Source organism: Pteropus vampyrus, unplaced genomic scaffold, assembly GCF_000151845.1.
Source record: "Pteropus vampyrus isolate Shadow unplaced genomic scaffold, Pvam_2.0 Scaffold110, whole genome shotgun sequence".
NCBI classification, from domain to species: domain Eukaryota; kingdom Metazoa; phylum Chordata; class Mammalia; order Chiroptera; family Pteropodidae; genus Pteropus; species Pteropus vampyrus.
Window position 1 is genome coordinate 4,976,969 of NW_011888891.1, and position 17,734 is coordinate 4,994,702.

Consider the following 17,734-nt stretch of genomic DNA (forward strand, 5'->3'; position numbering starts at 1 on the left):
CCCAGGTTCAAAGATTTTCTCCCAAGCTTTCTTTTAAAAGTTTCAGTTTTAAATTTTATATTTAGATCTAAGTCATTTTTGAGTTAAGTTTTATACAAAGCACAAAGTTTAGGTAGAGATTTTTTCTCTGTATGGATATCCAATTCTTCCAACATTATATCCTTTGTTGAAGAGAGTATCCTTTCTTCATTAACTGCCTTTGTACCCTGGCCAAAGCCAAGAAGTGGAAACAACCCAAATATCCATCAGGTGATGAATATATAATAAAAGGTGGTATGTCCATAGAACGAAATATTATTTGGCCATAAAAAGGAATGAAGTACTGACACATGCTTCAACACAAACCTTAAAAATATTATACTAACTGGAAGCAGCAAGTTATAAAAGATCACGCATAACAATACCATTTATATATAGTATCCAGAATAGGCAAATCTATAGATATAAAAAGTAAGTAAGTGGTTGTTTAGGGGTAGGGAAATGGGGCATTGAGGAGTGATAGTCAAAGGGTACAGGATTTCTATTTGGGGTGATGAAAATGTTTTAAAGCTAATTGTGGTGAGGGAGTGAACAGCAGCAAGATGGCCAAAAAAGATGTCCCTCAATCATATTTCACTCTCAACAACAATTTGGCATCCATCCTCAGACAAAAGTGCCTTTGTAGCAGCCATGGGATCCAGGTAGGAGACTGAAACTCCTGTGTAGTCCAACAATGAGAGTCATTTTGAGAAGACACTGCCAAAGAGGCTGATTTCTCTCTCACCTCATCCAGAGTACTAAGTTGTGAGCTGAACCAGGGTGGCAGAGTGGCTGGGAGATCAGCAGCCAGGGTTTGGAAAATATTGAAGGGACATGGATCTTACTAAACATGTCACTGAAACTATTGGGAGGCCCACTCATGAGTGCTTAGAACGTCTCACCCACAGATTCACTCAGCTGGCCCACAGGCACCCCAGCATTCTGCACATCTACTCACACATCCCCCCACCCATTGACCAACTCCTTGTCCACGCTCCAAACTATGACAATAGTGAGCTTAGGCAGACAGCTAGTAAGCATGCACAGAAAGCCAGCACAAATCTGTAGACCTAGGGGAGACTACCCTTAGGAAAGTAAAGGGGAGGTTGTCAGCACACAGTGTGGCTCTGCAGAAATGAAAGAAGGCATATAAGCTTAAGAATTCCACAACGAGAGGGAGACTGTGTGGAGCAGGTGAATCCACTGAAGGCCTGAGAGAGCCTCAGAATCCCTAGCAGGGCTGAGGAAAGGTATTTCTCTGCTGAAGTCAGTCAGTAAGGATTGCAGGAGGTGACTGCTACTTCAAACGCAAAGCCAGCAACACAAGGCTTCAAGGAACAAGAAAAATAAAAGAAACATGATACCACCAAAAGAACACAATTTTCCAGTAACCGCCCCCAAAGACATGAAGATATGCTATTTACCCAATAAAGAATTCAAAATAACTGTTTTAAAGCTCAGTAAGCTCCAAAAAAATTTAAAAACCAGACAATTAAACGAACTCAGGAAAACAATGCATGAACAAAATAATAAGTTTAACAAAGAGCTAGAAATTGAAAAAGAGAACTAATGAGTAAGATGAAAAAAAAGCAATAGAAACCATCAACATCAGAACAGATCAAGCAGAAGAATCTGTAAATTAGAAGACAGGACCTTTGAAGTTATTCAGTCAGAGAATAACTGAAAAGTTATTCAAAAGAAAAGTTAAGAAAGCCTACGTGATCTATGATACTAAAATAAACCTGCGAATTATTGCAGTCCTGGAAGGAGAACAGAGGGAAAAGGAGGCAAAAAGCTTATTTAAACAAATAATGGCTGAAAATTTCCTAAATCTAGAAGAGATTTGGACATCCAAGTTCATGAAGCTCATAGGTTCCTCAAACAAACTCGACCTAAAACTATCAAAAATCAAAGACAAGGGAGAATCTTAAAAGCAGTAAGAAAAAAGAAGCTTGTAATTTATAAGGAAACCCCATTAAGTTGCAACTGGCTATCTCAGGAAAAATCTTACAGGTCAGGAGACAGTGGGATTAACTTTTTGACACGCTGACATTAAAAAAAAACAAAACTGCCAACCAAGAATACTCTTTCCAGCAAAGTTGTCCTTCAGAAATGAGAGATAAAAACTTTCCCAGACAAAAGCAGGAGGAGTTCTTCACCCCTAGACCTACCTTATAAGAAATACTAAAAGGAATTCTTGAAGCTAAAATGAAAAGATACTAATTACTAACATAAAAACATATGAAAACAGACAACACACTGGTAAAGGTAAGTATACAGTCAAATTTAGAATACTCCAGTCCACCGAAAGAACAGAGTTAGATACACTTTTGTCAGACAAAACACTTTAATTCAAAACCTGTAATGTGAGATTAAGAAGGCAATTACAAAATGATAAAGGAGTCAACTCATAAGATACAACAATTTTAAATATATATGCACCCAACATGAGCACCCCAAAATATTAAGCAAATAGTAACAGATCTGAAGAGAAAAATAAACAATACAATATTAGAGGACTTCACTATCCCAATTTCAACAATGGATAGATTATCCAGGCAGAAAACCAACTGGAAAACACCGGACTAATGCTTTTAACCAAATGGACTTAATGAACATATAAAGAATATTCCACCCAAAAGTAGCAAAATACGCATTCTTCTCAACTACTCACTGAACACTGTCCAGGATGTATCATATGTTAGGTCACAAAACAAACCTTAAAATTTTAAGATTAAAATCATACCAAGTATATTTTCCAACAACAATGGTATGAAACTAGCTGGGTCATATATTCCCACTACCAGAATGGGGTACAAAACAGAGAAAGGAGTCTCTAATTTGTAGCATATGTAGTGTGTGTGTGTGCACACATGTGCACGCGCATGTATGCGTGTAGTAGCTAGGTCCGGGAAGTTAACGTGTTCTTAATCAGCACTGCAGTTAGAAGTTGCAATGCATTTTCTCATAGAAACCAGGCTGTAAATAATAACTGAGTTAGTTATGAAGGAGTAGGTTCTGTGGGTTGGCCTGAAAATTCTGCCACCATATAGAACATTATTTTCATGGGAAAACTCTAAATGCCCAGTAGTTGAATGGAAAATGGATCTGGAGAAAAAAAATCTATTCATAAAATGGGTAATGTCTGTTGTTTTTTATTCTTATCACATACACAGGGAACTCTATAGAACAAGCAGTAGGAGGCAATTTATTAAAGGAAAAAGGATACAAAAGCAACAACCACTATTGTCTATCTAAAACTGACAGCTGATCAGAATATGAGTACACAAATATAATGACACATGTGGAGAGATGAGGATTCAAAGTATAAAACGTATGCTTATATACAGCCCCAAAGCAATATTGGTGACTGTCAGCTTTTAGTGCTTTATAAATGGTTGGTTATGTAAGAGTATATTAATGGGGAAATATGTGTATACATATACACATACATAAGTATGTATATATGTATGTACATATACACATACATAAGTATGTATATATGTATACCTATATGTTTATATATACAGAGATACCTGATACACTACACACATGTAAGCGTAAAGTGATTTCATTTCATGAGGGATGTATTCAAAGATTTTGAAAATTAAGTCTCATAATTTGAGTTTTTTTTTCAATGAAACAAAAGATAAAGAGATGGGTTCTTATAGTTCATAACTATGATCCTCATATCATATTTTTGTTTTAAAATATACTTAGGTAGAACGAACATTTGAAGTAAAACTTTTTACATTACTATATCCACCTTTAAAATAATTAAAAATACCACATGCCTTAGCATAGACGATAATCTTACTTAAAGACACATTATAGCCATTCCGATTTGGCCCCTGGTGCCAGCATTTTATCCATCACCCTTACTTGCTCATATAACAATTTTCAAGAACTTACAGATTGTATGCTTTAGTGCTTTTATTCTGCTGGCATTCTGGCTAACGACTGAGTTCTTTCTCCTACGTTAACAATAATACTATCATGACAGGTTTTTGGCTTTCTTCATAGCATTTTGCCACATCTAACTTCTAACTTCCAAAATAACTCATTTTCAAATATATTTTTCAGCATTAGAATGTAATGAATGATTGGCAGAAAGTGTTATAGGCTTTAAAAATAGTATTAAATTATAATCAGTTTAAACTACCAATACTAGAGTTGACAAAACCATATAGACATTCAGATGTCTGTAAATAGCACAGGTCATATACTAACAAAGGATGGCAGAATGGTACCACTTTAGCTGCAGTAACAAATGTAACAAGTCATATTGCCTGCCAACTTGAAATACCAGATTCTTGACAAAAGTTTTGTGTTTCTATAGTACTGATTTTGCTAGAGTAAGAACCTTAATATTAATCTGTACAATTTCAAATTTGTGTTATTTAAAAATTACATTAAGGATAAATAAGGTATGGTTATTGACAAATTTCAAGGTAAATAATAAATAAAACTCTGGCTTGAGTTTTGTTTTGTTTAAAAAAAAAAAAGACTGGTACAAATACTCAGAAATTCTTGTACAAATACTCAGAAATTCTTGCCATAAGTTAATTCCCAGAGAAAGTTAGATATTTGCAGACTATTGTTTCTTTCCTTTCATATAATTTGAGTGTTTGTCAATAGTAAAGGACTGTTTCATGTGTCAGTATGCGTGTGTGTACTAGTATCATATTAAGATCGTTTTGTCAATCGATTATGATACTGACAAGACAGATGACCCACCCCCATACCTAATCCCTTTCCCAAACAAAAAACCTATTGGATAGCTATGTGGAAATATTATAAACTGAAATGTGAAACTACATATAAACATAAAATCTAATTTTCTAAAATAAAGTTTGATCTAGTATAGCCAAAAATACATTGTACCAATAGGGAGTCAATATACACGAAAGGAATAAATATAAATTTACATGGACATTATCAGGATCTCCCAATTTGAATAATTTCCCTCAAAACAGACATACGAAGGATATAACAGAGAAGAAAAAAACGAAGTCTGAGATTATAACTAGGTATATCTGATTAGAGGTGTAACTGCCCCCTAGTGACAGAATATTATAATACACTCTAAAAACAAATCATCCAAAAGATCTACATTAATATAGAAGCTGGAAATAAGAATGCTTAAAATCGATGTTGCTTCCAAAATTTACAATTATTCCTTTTTCCTTCATTTGTTCATTCATTTATTACTTCGCTTTATATACAATAAGGAATAAAACAGGAATGATTTTATCCTTCATTGCAGTCTCTTGAAAGATACGCAAATAAACAAAGAAATATATAATTAACAGATTATGATAAATGCTATGAAAGAAATGAACAGGATGCTATAATGGAGAATAATGAATTCGGGGTAATAAGAGACACCCTATTTTGGCTTAGGTGGCTGGGCAAAGCCTTGCTAAGGAAGTACGTATAAACTAAGACTAGGCAGATGAAAGTCCTGTATATAGCATTTTCAAGATGGACATGGGTGGGAGTGGAAGTGTACTAGGCAGCAAAAAAATGTAGTGTACAAAGTCTCAAAATTAAAAATTCTTGATCTCCTTTCATCTTTATTCTAGAAATTGGCTTCGGCTTAACTCTATCTTTTGTGAACCTAGTTTAGCTTATCTCGAGTTTATATTCATATGCCAAAATTCTGGACATGTTAGGATGCTTGATCTTTAAAGCTTCTAAGTCTACATAAGTGCAGAATTCTTATTAAACTACTGAAGACTGGAAATTTTCTGTATTTCTGGTGTACTAAGGATAAAAAGATTGTTTTAGTGGTTATCTTGGTATAAGATAATGGGAAGTCTTTTCTAATGTATAATAAACAGTGAACCTGTATTAATAACTACATTAACGATAACAGTTAATGTTTAAGTAATTGTCTTCACAGCCACTGTAGTTATGAGGCCGCAGGTTTTTTAAGGCTTTTGTAACTGGGGGTAGGAGAATGAGAGTAGGCCAAGTTAAAATACCACATCCTATTGTTCTTAGCAAGGTAGGCACTTACTAAGTACTTTATTTCCAATATCCCATTTCATCTTTAAACCCATGAGGTTAGAGTTATTATAATCCTATTTTACAGAAGAAGAAAACTGAGGCATAAAAATATTAAAGTAGCTTGCTCCAGGCCTCATGGCTAGTAAGTAACGGCGTTGGTTTTAGAACCACAATCTGTATAATTCTAGTCTATGCCCCATTATGCTACATACTACTTTTCATTTGTGAAAGAATAATTAAGAGAAACTAAGTTTAGTTAAAAGTATAGCTAAATATGAACTCACGAGGGAGATAAAAATATAAATTTTATAGAATATGTACTGTATATAAATTATCAATGAGTTCTTTCACTAAATAAGTCATTCCTAACCATGGTATGTATGTGAATCGTGTGGGGCGTTTTAAAAACTTACCTGCAAAACTTCCCACAGATGATGTCTGCACTTTTAAAAGTCCTACAGATTCTAACTCAATCCCATCAAGAACCACTTCATAAGAATAAAAACTCCTTAAAATTAGTACTATATAAACTATTTAATCACCTAATTCCTGTAACAGTTCACACAGGAAAGATACTTCTTAGAGAAAATGGCACAAAGGAAAAAGCAGAAGTGTAAGAATTAGAGAGACTTAGGTTTGAATCTTAGCCCACTCACTTGCTATATGTACGACTCAAGGGAAAATTAACTTCTCTAAATGTTAGTTTCTTCACCTATAAAATGGAAATTTTTTTAAAACATCTACCTCTTAGAATTGCTGCAATCATAGATAATGCATGCAGGAATGTAGTAAGTGCTCAACTGGTAGTTGTTATAATTAATCCCAAAATTGCCAAAACAAATATTAGATTTGGAAATTCAACAAAAATAGTGAGTGCCAACCTAGGACAAAGTATACTCTGTGAAGTTACCAAAGTGATAACAGTCTTTCAAGAGCTCATGATCTAATAAAAGAGCGGGGCATTCTCTCTAAAAAGGGAAATTGTAAGAAGCATTAACACAGAGAGGTATATTTCATATATCATGAGGAAATGGAGGAAGGAGAATTCTGATGTAGAAACGGTTCTTAAAACTGCAGTATGAACTGTGCCTTAAAAGAAACATATGTTCCTTGGACCTTATTCCAGATCAAAGGTTCGTAAACTTTAACATGCATCAAAATTACACGCAGGGTTTGTGAAAACACACATCGCTAAGCCCTACCCCAGAGTTTCTGATTCAAGAGATCTGGAGTGGGGCCTGAGAACCTGCATTTCCCAAGTGACACTGATGCTACTGGTTAAGAGAAACTTCTTCAAGAACTATCACTCTGGACAGAGAGTGCTTGAACAAAACTGATAAGTGATATACAGGGTTATCCCTGAGCTGTATAATATGGGCTTTGTGTGAGTAGTTAAGGAATATGGTTAGAAGTCTAGAAGAAACTTAATAAAAACATTGCCTTCTCTAATAAGAGGTAGATAAATTACCCTTCCTAGGAAGGTGATCTAACATTCAGGATTAAGTTAAAACTATTTAATTACCCCTCATGATATGAAATTATCTTTAATCTGTTACCTTTCAATACCACTTGCTATTCCCAGCTTTGCATTACACAGGTAAACATTAAGGTAATGAGGCAACAGTAGATTGGGGGCACAAAGATAATTAAATGTAAAAATATTAGAAACAGTGTCACTCTTATTCTTTATAAATGAGAATATAACACTAATCCATCTTGAATTTTAATACTTTATTTAGTGTGCTATAGGTTAAAATTATTCAAAAACACAGAGTTGAAACCTATTCAATAGTGTCATTTATAAATTTCGAAGAATCTCCCATACTCACCAAAACCATCAATATCTAGATTATTTTCAACCACAACGTCTAGCAGAGAGTCACCAACTTTTCCTTCGGCTGTTAATGTTTCACCATCGCGGTTTAAAAAGTGGACTGTTACTTTATCTTCTGAGCTGGAAAAGGAAGCAGAGTTATATTATTTTCAGTAATTTCAAAAGATACTTTAAAATAATTGGTTTAAGAATATGTTGCAAGGTTAAAGAAATGGTGTGTGTGGGTGTTTGTGCGCACATGCACATGCAAATATGCTCTTTTATAGTATTTTCTTTTCTTTCCAAAGTTCATTTGGGAAGAAGACACCACAAATCAAGGGTATGTCTATCTGCCTACCTACCAGCAGAGCTCTAGCACTTTAAAGGAAATGGCAACATTGTACAGTTGTCAAAAATGGTATATTACTATACCATTTACAGCATTGTACAGGTAATATACCATTTACAGCATTGTACAGGGAATATAGTCAATGGTATAGTAATAACTATGTACAGTGTCGGCTGGGTACTAGGCTTATCTGGGGAAGGGGGGGGTCACTTCATAAGTTATATAATGCCTAACCACTATGCTGTACACCTGAAACTAATATAATATTGAATGTCAACTGTAACTGAAAAAAATTTTTTTAATTAAAAAAAGAAATAACAACTACAACACTAGCAAGGCCATGTGTCTCTCTATGTACACCATGTAGTCCTTAGTGGTCATAGTCACAGATTACAGTCATACAAAAACATTCAGCAATCATTATCACTCATGAAGTCTATTTTACTCTCACACAGCTCTAAAAATCAATGTCTCTATGAATGTATCCTGAAAAACTAGACCATGGTTGGGGTGAGCTTTAGAAAAACAAATCATTCTGCTATCAACAAGGCAACTGTCCAGGTGTCTGATAAGTCCTGTTGCTGACAAGCAGCGGTTTGAGTATCTGAACATATTATTTTGGTCCACTTTGTAGAGTCAAAAATCAAAGTGACGAGAAAAGGTTGTTTGTTTGAATCTGTAGGAAGATAAATATACCTCCTATGTTCCTCTATAGGATATTATATTATCTATCAGCTAGCTGATCTAAATTTCTTGCCCTTCTCACAAACATGGCACCAAAATTTGGGAAAAGAAATTATACTAGTGACTGGATCCTTATTCTCCACTGGTCATTGTAATTTTTACCTCACAATTGAAAAGATGTACTTCAGCATAAAATAATTAGTTGTAATTTTCACTACTGCTAGTAGCTAGTAGTCCGTCAAAGAAAACTTTGTTAATATCAGTAAAATTTACAATTAAATAACTCCAGAGCTATAAATATCTTGAAAATTGTCAAATCAAATTATCTCATTTTACAAACAAGGCAACTAAAGCCCCTCTCAGATAATGGCCTCTCTAATATTTCAACACTGAAAAAAAATTCATTAATTAAAAATTATCAAAAGTGTGTGAAAGTCCCTCAAAGAGCCTTTGCTCTCCAACTTTTCATAGCAAAAAAAAAAAGCTTTAAAAACAAGTATTTTGAAAATTATTCATGATTTTCAAGGTAGAATGGCTGAGAATGAAGATACTCTGGAGGCAGGGGGACTAATTTGTAAGTTATTAAAAGAGCATAAACTAAGCAAGGATGTAGGAAATATTGACTTAAGAAATATTCAGGAGGTAGAAAGACAAGATTTCATGCTCTGGGAAGTAAATATGATCCTTCCAAATCTACTATCAATTTATCAGCCAACAGCTCAAAAAACTATGTTCTTCACTTGTTACCTTTTATTCACAGTCATCTATTCTGCTCAAACACAACAGATATTTTAATAAATCTGTCAAAGGTTGCTGCGCTAAAGTTCTTAACAGAATTCTAACAGGGGAATTACAGCTGCTGATGCCTACCCTTTCACCATATAAGGCAGCCAGGGATGGTTGGTCCAAGAATAGGGCCCAGTCCAGGGATCCCGATTTCTATAGCTACCTTAACTCTTTCAAATGACCCTATGAGCTAAAGAATTATCAACTACTATAGTGCTCAAAAAAAAAAAAAAAAAAGACATGAATTTTAGTTCTACTTTCGCCAGCTACTTAATATGGAATTTTTATTCCCAATTATCTACCCTTACCCCATCTACCTCACAGGATTTTAAGAGTCTAGTGAAATAATATATAAAAAGCTCTTTGCAACTTAAATCATTACAAAATATAAAGTATTTTATCAGTGTATTTTGGAGTTAAGGGAGTTTTTTCGACTCTCAATTACTGATAGCTTATCTAAATGTTAAATTTCAAATCAGAACTGCAGTTTCTAGACTGGTGTGTCAATCAACCTTCATATGTTCTATACCTGCAATGTCCAATACAGTAGCTACTAGTTACTGAGTATTTGAAATGTGGCCAGTGCAACTGAAAAACTCTTTAATTTTAACTGTAATCATCTTAAACTTAAATAACCACATGTAGTTAGTGGTGACTGGACTGGGAAGCACAAATCTCAGATATAAGAGTTGGAAAATCTAGTTGTAGCTCCAAAGATGTGATAGGAAGCACAAGGCCATCAAGAGAAACTGTGCCAGTGAAGAGGAAAGCAGGATTATGAGGGAATAAAACAAACATGTTTCCCTTTAAAACAACTCAATAATACCCAAATCCAAACGATAAATTTGAGTAAAATAATTCCGATTTACAAAAGCATTTATGTTCTTTAAATACTAGTTACACAAGTATGTTAATTGCCTGTCCCAATTTTTCAAGAAAGCATCTAGTAGAAAACAAGGCTTCCATTTAGAGGGATGTCAAAAGCAGGAAAATGTAGAGAAAAGAGAAAACAAACAGGGACAAATCCGGCTTGCCTTCTCCTGAGTTAATACAACAAATTTATTGAGCAACCACTAAATAATAAGATTAAGGGGAAAAAAATAGGACTAAGTCCTACACAAAGAAGAATACAAATCTCCCTCCAGTTCTTGCTTCCTACTACATGCAAGCAGAAGATCAGAGCGCAGTTCAGATAATAATCCTGTGAGGCCTTTGCTATTGTTCCCCGCACTTATAAATGGGGAAATTGAGGTTTATAGAGATTGAAGAAGTTAGTAAATGCCAAAGTCCAGTTTAAAACCCAGCTTTGCCTCTCCAATACAGGGGCTTTACCCTATATAAACTGGAAGAGAGCATACAGGGAAGCATGGGCCTGGTTTGAAAATAAATAAATAAGCAAGCATGTAAGTAAAGTAAGTAAGTAAGTAAAGTAAGCAAGTAAGTAAGTAAGTAAGTAAGTAAGTAAGTAAATAAATAAATAAATAAATAAATAAATAAAACAAAACAACTTGCTGGCCGGGATCACAATGGAGTGCATCTTATGAAGGTCACCGCAGGTTCCAGGAAAAGGGTAGATCCGAGCCAAACCACATGGACAAACAGCGGCAGCAAAGTGCCCCGCTTTCCTCAGGGCACAAGAGGCCCTCGGAAAGGGAGATCGGGGATCCCAGGTCCCCGTTTCCCACCAAGCGTCGGTGCTTCGGTAAAGTAGCTTTGCGGCTCGACATTAGGGAGACCAGAGCCAGCACCGAGCCTCAGGAAAGGGCCGCGAGGATCGCCGCCGAGGAGGGTCGAGAGGCGGGCGGTCTGGGTGTGTGCAGGAAACGCGAGTCCGAGAAAAGCCCGCGGGGCGAGAAACTGGGCCCTGGGATCAGGACAACCCCCGGGCAGGGCACGTACTCCTGGATGAGGGACCCCCTACCCGCACGCGCGCCGGCCCGCGCCTCACCTGCTTCGCGCCCGCGCCGACAAGCTCAGTGTCCGGCCCGGCTCGGCGCTCCCGCCTCGGCCCCGGCTTCCCGGGAGGCCGCCGGCTCCCGCGCGGGCTCCGGCGAGAAGCAGCCACCGACCCGCCGCGCCGCCAAGGGCCGCGGAGAGGCGCGCAGGAGCCGAGCGCCCCCCGCGGCGGCCATAGCCGGGGTTCGGGTAACAACCGGATGCGACGCAGGCCGCACGGCTACGGCCGCGAGAGGCTACCCGAGCGCGGGCGGGCAGTGGCGCGGGCGCCCGACGCCCGCGGGTCACTGCGAGGGTCCTGCCGGGCTGAGGGCCGAGAAGTTCCGCTCCCTGCGCGCACTGACGGCTCCACGCGCCCTCCCCGTGACCTATAAATCCTTTAGCTCCCCAAGCGCAGCCCCTCCCCCTGCAGGTTCCCACGCCTCCCGGAAGGATTTTTTTAGGGGGCGGAGCTAAACGCTTTGCTTTTCTGCGTTCTGACCGGGTTTTGTTTTAACTGTGATACTTTGTTAATCTACTAGGGTTGCCATGCAGGAACAATGAATTGTGAAAGATAACTGAATGTCGGACAGAAAGGCGCAGTAAAACAACCGCTAGTTAACTAAGCCACTTTCTTCCGTGCCGCCCTGCCCTCTACCTCCCCGTTAAAAACAAAAAACAAACAACAACAAAAAAACGCGGTTGATTTCTGTCATCTTGGAGTTCAAACTAGAGTGAAAGGGAATTCTGGGCGTTATCAAACAAGGACAGTAGGAGAAAACTTCAGCAATTTCAGAATGCCAATAGGCATGATACGCAGAGAGATAATTATGACTATAAAGTTATAAATGACCAAAATGAATAAACGTGGAATACTGGAGAAGGCAGGTAATCCTAGTTCCATATGGCAAATAAATGAGTACTTGAAACCCATGAGACATAAAAGGAAAATTTTGATGAACTGAGAGTTTTAAAATACTTTTACGAAAACCAGAAGGCTAAATTATTTTAAAATACTTTATTGTGGTGAAAAGAGCACAGGCTTTGAGGTCAGAAATTAATGTTCAAATCCAAGGTCTACTACCACTTTTGAGCTCCAAGACCTTGGATAAATTATTCTCTTAGAGGATCAGAGTTTTCATAACAGTTTCAGGGATAAGATGTTCCATCCCTCAGGGCCATTCTGAGGGTTAGACAAACTAACACACAACGCACAACGGGCATAGTGCGTCACAAACAATGATGGATAACTTCCTGGGTCTGCCTTCCTAAGGTTACTCTTAAAGAGTCTAAAGGCCAAAGTCAAATAGATACAGCAAATATGCTAAACACAAGAAAAGATACTTGAATGACTATTTAGAACAATAAAGAATAGATCTGAGAAAAGTCTCTCCAGACACTGTATGGTGGGCATTGAATGATGGCAGACAGACAGCAGTCATTCAGCTCCTGCATTTCCTCAATCTGACCATAAATAGAAAGACCGTCAAGTTGGAAAGAATACAACAAACCCTGGCAAGTAATTCAGAAAAGAAGATTGTAAAAGAACAGTTAATTTTTTATAGGCTCAATCTCCAAAGTCAGGTGAATTAATTGTAGGAAGAAAACTGGAAAAAAAAATTGCAGATATTCCCTCTCCTCTCAGCCCACCTATAGCAATCCAGCTTCAAATCGGTTGTGGCACTTATAGCTGAACATGTTAACTTATAGCTTTTTGCTCTGTAGTTGTTTGTACACATAATTTATCTTAGTAGCCCCCACACTACCAGGCACAGGCCCTTGAGCATATCGAATCTTCAATAAGTATTTGTGAATAAATAAATCTCATGTAACTTCCGTTAGTAATCATCAGAATTCATGAAACGTGAACATGGAAATTAAAGACAGGGAAAATGGTATTCAGATTTTCAAAGTCAGATAAAGGTTAATTCCAAAGATTACGGGCATCAATATTCAGCAGTATTCTAGAGGGGTTCATGAACACAGATAAAAAAGCAATATGGAATTATTAAGGACAAGTTTTACATATATATTTCTCTGTCTTACAAAACTCTCACCCCTCCATTTTTCACTCCTATTAAAATCCATCCATATTTTGAAACACCTCAAATTATCTTTCCCACAGTTGTTTATTCTTGTAAAACTTGTGGTATCTGTTCTTTCAAGTTGGATAATGTTCATGAAAGTGTTTTTGTAAGCTGTGAAATGTCATAAAAATTCAGATTCATTGTTTATTGAGCACCTACTCTGAGCTTCACAGTACCATGTGCTCCATCACACATGCTTTGTGTAGCTCCTCTAGACTGAAGTTCCCAAGAGCAGGGATGTTCTCTATTCATCTTCATATTCCTAGCCCATAGCATCCATTTAGTAATATCTTTGATAAAAACTGTCTTAGGAACTTTTGCAATTTTATCTCATTACATCACAGCATCTCTGTACCGTAGATATGCCTATAATCAATAAATGCCTTTAATCAACAAATATTTATTGACATTAGGAGTATGTAAATCACTATGCTAGTGCTGAAGACACAGCAGTGAATAAAACAATCCCTGTCCTCTTATTTTTAGATAAGGAAGCTGAGGTACACAGTAGTTGTGACTTTCTTAGAATCCTACTGCTAATAAGTTGCAAACCCAGAGTGTAAATCTAGGTCTTCCTTGTCCCAAGGCAGAAGCACAAGAAATGATCATTTTATTATCTTATTATACAGATGATCCCTGACTTACGATGGTTCAAGTTAAGATTTTTCTACTTTACGATGGTGGGAAAGTGATGTACATTCAATAGAAACTGACTAGGCTAAACTTTGATGGTAGGTTAAGTGCATTTCCAATTTACAATATCTTCGACTTATTTATGGGCTTATCAGGATGTAACCTCATCTTAAGTTGAGAAGCATCTGTATTTTATTATTGATTTATATATTATTCATATAATTTTACTATTATATATTATATGATTGATGTATATTTATGTAGCATATATTTTTCAACTCTAATTCAATAGTAGATGCCTAAGATTCTACATGATCCACCTACAGGCATAACTGGGAGATATTTAGGTTCAGTTCCACACCACCATCATAAAGTGAATATCGCAATAAAGTGAGTCATAATCTTTTTGTTGGTAGAAGCTCTTGTCTTCAGTTTGTAAAAAACACAACACTTGTAAAGTACAACAAAGTGAAACACAATAAAATGAGGTATGCCTATAATTTAGGGATAAGGTCAGAAATTATTATTATCTAAATTTTTAAAAAGGAGCACAAAATTAAACCTAAGTGCATTTCACCCCAAGAAATCACTCATTCTACCCCCCAGGATTTGTTAATATGGCTGATGATATTGGTGAGTTTCCTAAGGTTAAATTAATTATATAACATGTAAATAAATTACTATTTTTGTATTAATTGATCTTCCTGCCTGCAGTCTTATCTCACTCTAAGGCAATCTCCATGCTGCCTGTAGGCTGATTCTATTAAAATACTGATATGATCATGTTCCTTTCTTTATGAAAATACCTGAATGATGTTCCATCATCATTACGTGATATTCCATTACCATTGGAATGACAATGAAATAGAATTCTATCACCATTTATTAATAGAATAAAACAAACTTCTCAGTTGGACACACAACACCCCTTCAGCTCTTTTCACTGCCCACCCAACATCTATCCTTCCTCATGCCAGCATTGGTTCTGCCTCATGCCTTTCTTCTCTGCAGATTTTGTACTCCACTGCCTGCACCTGGCTAACACATGGCCAGCCTCCAGAATTCAGTTCGGTCCTTTGCAGGAACGATTCTCTGACAAATGCAACTTTTATGAACCTTACACACTATAAATCCCTCTATTTAGTTTACAATTAAATGTCATATGCAAATAAGAACTTGAATCAAGTGGCTTGCTAGGTTTCAAGTCCCATTTATTTAATATTACTTTTCAGGTACTTTTTTAAACTTATTAACATATCCCTCAAATGTTAATAGTTGATTGTCTATTTTGTGATATTAGCCTCTCCTGGTTAACAGTTCACTTGGGGGTGCAAATACTAGTGTTCTAATTGTCATTCTTTCTTCCTTGATTACCTAGACAGGTTTACCCTCATCTTCTCTTCCAATATCCTGAAGAGCCTGTATAGAAAAGGCAAGATAAATACTTATTTCTCTTTATCTGTCATACAGGTTTATTCGTGCTTTGTATTTATTCGAAAACTGGTTTAAAAAGTTACAATTTTCTAGAAAATGGTATATTTCACCTAAATTTTCTAAATCTATTGGCATAAAAGTATTCCTAGTATTTATTTTTTAAAAAATCTCTAATATTTCCAAAACTATATTGCTTTTTATTTTTCTTATATTCTTTCTCGATCTTCTTTCTTTTTCTTTGAGTAATCTTGCCAAAAATTTATTTTATTAGTCGTTTTCAACTTTGGGCATTAATCTGTACTGTATCTTTGCTTTCTAATTTTATTTTCTTATCTTTATAATTTCCTTAATTCTAAGTTCTTTGGATTTACTTTTTCTAACTTCTTGATCTAGATAGTTAGCTCATTAATTTTTAATTTTGTTTCTTAAAAAAAAATTAAATTTCTCTAAGTATTTAAATTCTTTCTAAGTAGTATGTTTGACTGTTTCCAGAGTTTGAAATGCAATATTTTCTTTATTGTTCAGTTTAAATATTTGCAAATTTCCACTCTGTCCTTTGATTGTGAGCCATTTGGAAGTGCATTTTGATTAAGGTTTCAAGACTTTCTTCAACATATGAAATTATTTACTAACAAAAGAATAAATATAATAACAGCCATCATTTATGGGGTGCTTACTCCGTGCTAAGCACTCTTCTAAGTGCTTTACATGTTTTGACTTACTTAAAGGTGGGTATCAGTGTCATTATCATTTTACTGATGAATAAACTGAGGGATCAGTTTATGTTTAAAATATATTAAAAGTCTGGAAGTGTTATCGCTTTCAGTATAGTAGTTTTTATAATATACAAACACAGCAGATACAATATATATTATGTATTATATTCTACAAAAAATGGATTTATTCACCTTTAAAGTTGACGGGAAATATAAAATGAAATCTACATGTTTCCATTTCTTTGCATCTAAAAGAAATGCTGTTGGGGGTGTGTGCTGTTGGGGGGTGTGTGTGTGTGTGTGTGTGTGTGTGTGTGTGTGTGTGTATGAGAGAGAGAGAGAGAGAGAATTTGACTCAATATCAAAATGGATTTCTTCCAGTTCTGTTTTTCATCTTGTTTGTACCATTTTTACAATATGATTCTGTTCAAGACATTAGATGTGTATTAATTTGTCCTTGGAATTATTAATATGCAGGCCAAACTAAAGCTTAAAAATAAAGAAATTTTAGTTAACAACTTCATGGGAGAGCTCAAGGCCAGTCTTCAGGAATGCAGCATTTGATCTTTCTGGATTAAGATTGAGTAACCAGAGAGCAATTGCCAAATTTCCTTTAACTCAGTTTACATAAAGCTTTGAGTTACAAAAATATATATATATTGTTTTGTTCCAATGTCCATTGTTATTTGCAGTAGTTTCTGAATATTAGTCTATTGCCAAGATTCAGTCTTGGGGTTTGCTTTAAAAATCTGTTTCTATCAAAATTTACTTAAAGTTGTGACCATTTCAACATCTCAACTTTTTTTGAAAACTTCATCTCCATACAAATTAAAATCACTCTGCATACCATTTCCCTACAAGATTATTAAAAATCCAGTGTTTAACAACTCAGTGTTGGTGAAGCTATGTGGAAGCAGGTACTCTGAAATATTTCTAGTTGGTGTGTAAAATAGTCCAACTTCTACAGAGGACAATAAAATAATATTTATAAAAATTACAAATTTATTTACCCTTTAACCCAAGAATCTCACTTCTGGGAATTAATCCTACAGATACAGCTATGGATGATACGAAATGATATGTGTAGTGTTATTTGCAGCATTGTCTCTAATAGCAAAATACGAGAAATGCCCTTTCAAATGTCTTTCATTAAGAGATTAGTTAAATAAACTATGTAACAGTAGCTCCCCCTTATCTGCAGCATCACTTTCTATGCTTTCAGTTATCTGTGGTCAACAAAGGTCCAAACATATTAAATCGAAAATTC

General features: G+C 35.9%; 1 protein-coding gene across 1 annotated transcript in view; it reads right to left on the bottom strand.

Annotated features, from left to right (window-relative positions):
- Positions 1-12,002, bottom strand: part of FDX1 (ferredoxin 1) — a 26,805-nt gene extending 14,803 nt beyond the window's left edge. The window contains 3 exon segments of the mRNA XM_011365419.2: positions 7,860-7,984; positions 11,611-11,758; positions 11,761-12,002. Coding sequence (XP_011363721.1) covers positions 7,860-7,984; positions 11,611-11,758; positions 11,761-11,794 — 307 coding nt within the window. The 5' untranslated portion in view covers positions 11,795-12,002.
- Positions 12,003-17,734: the final 5,732 nt, after the last annotated feature.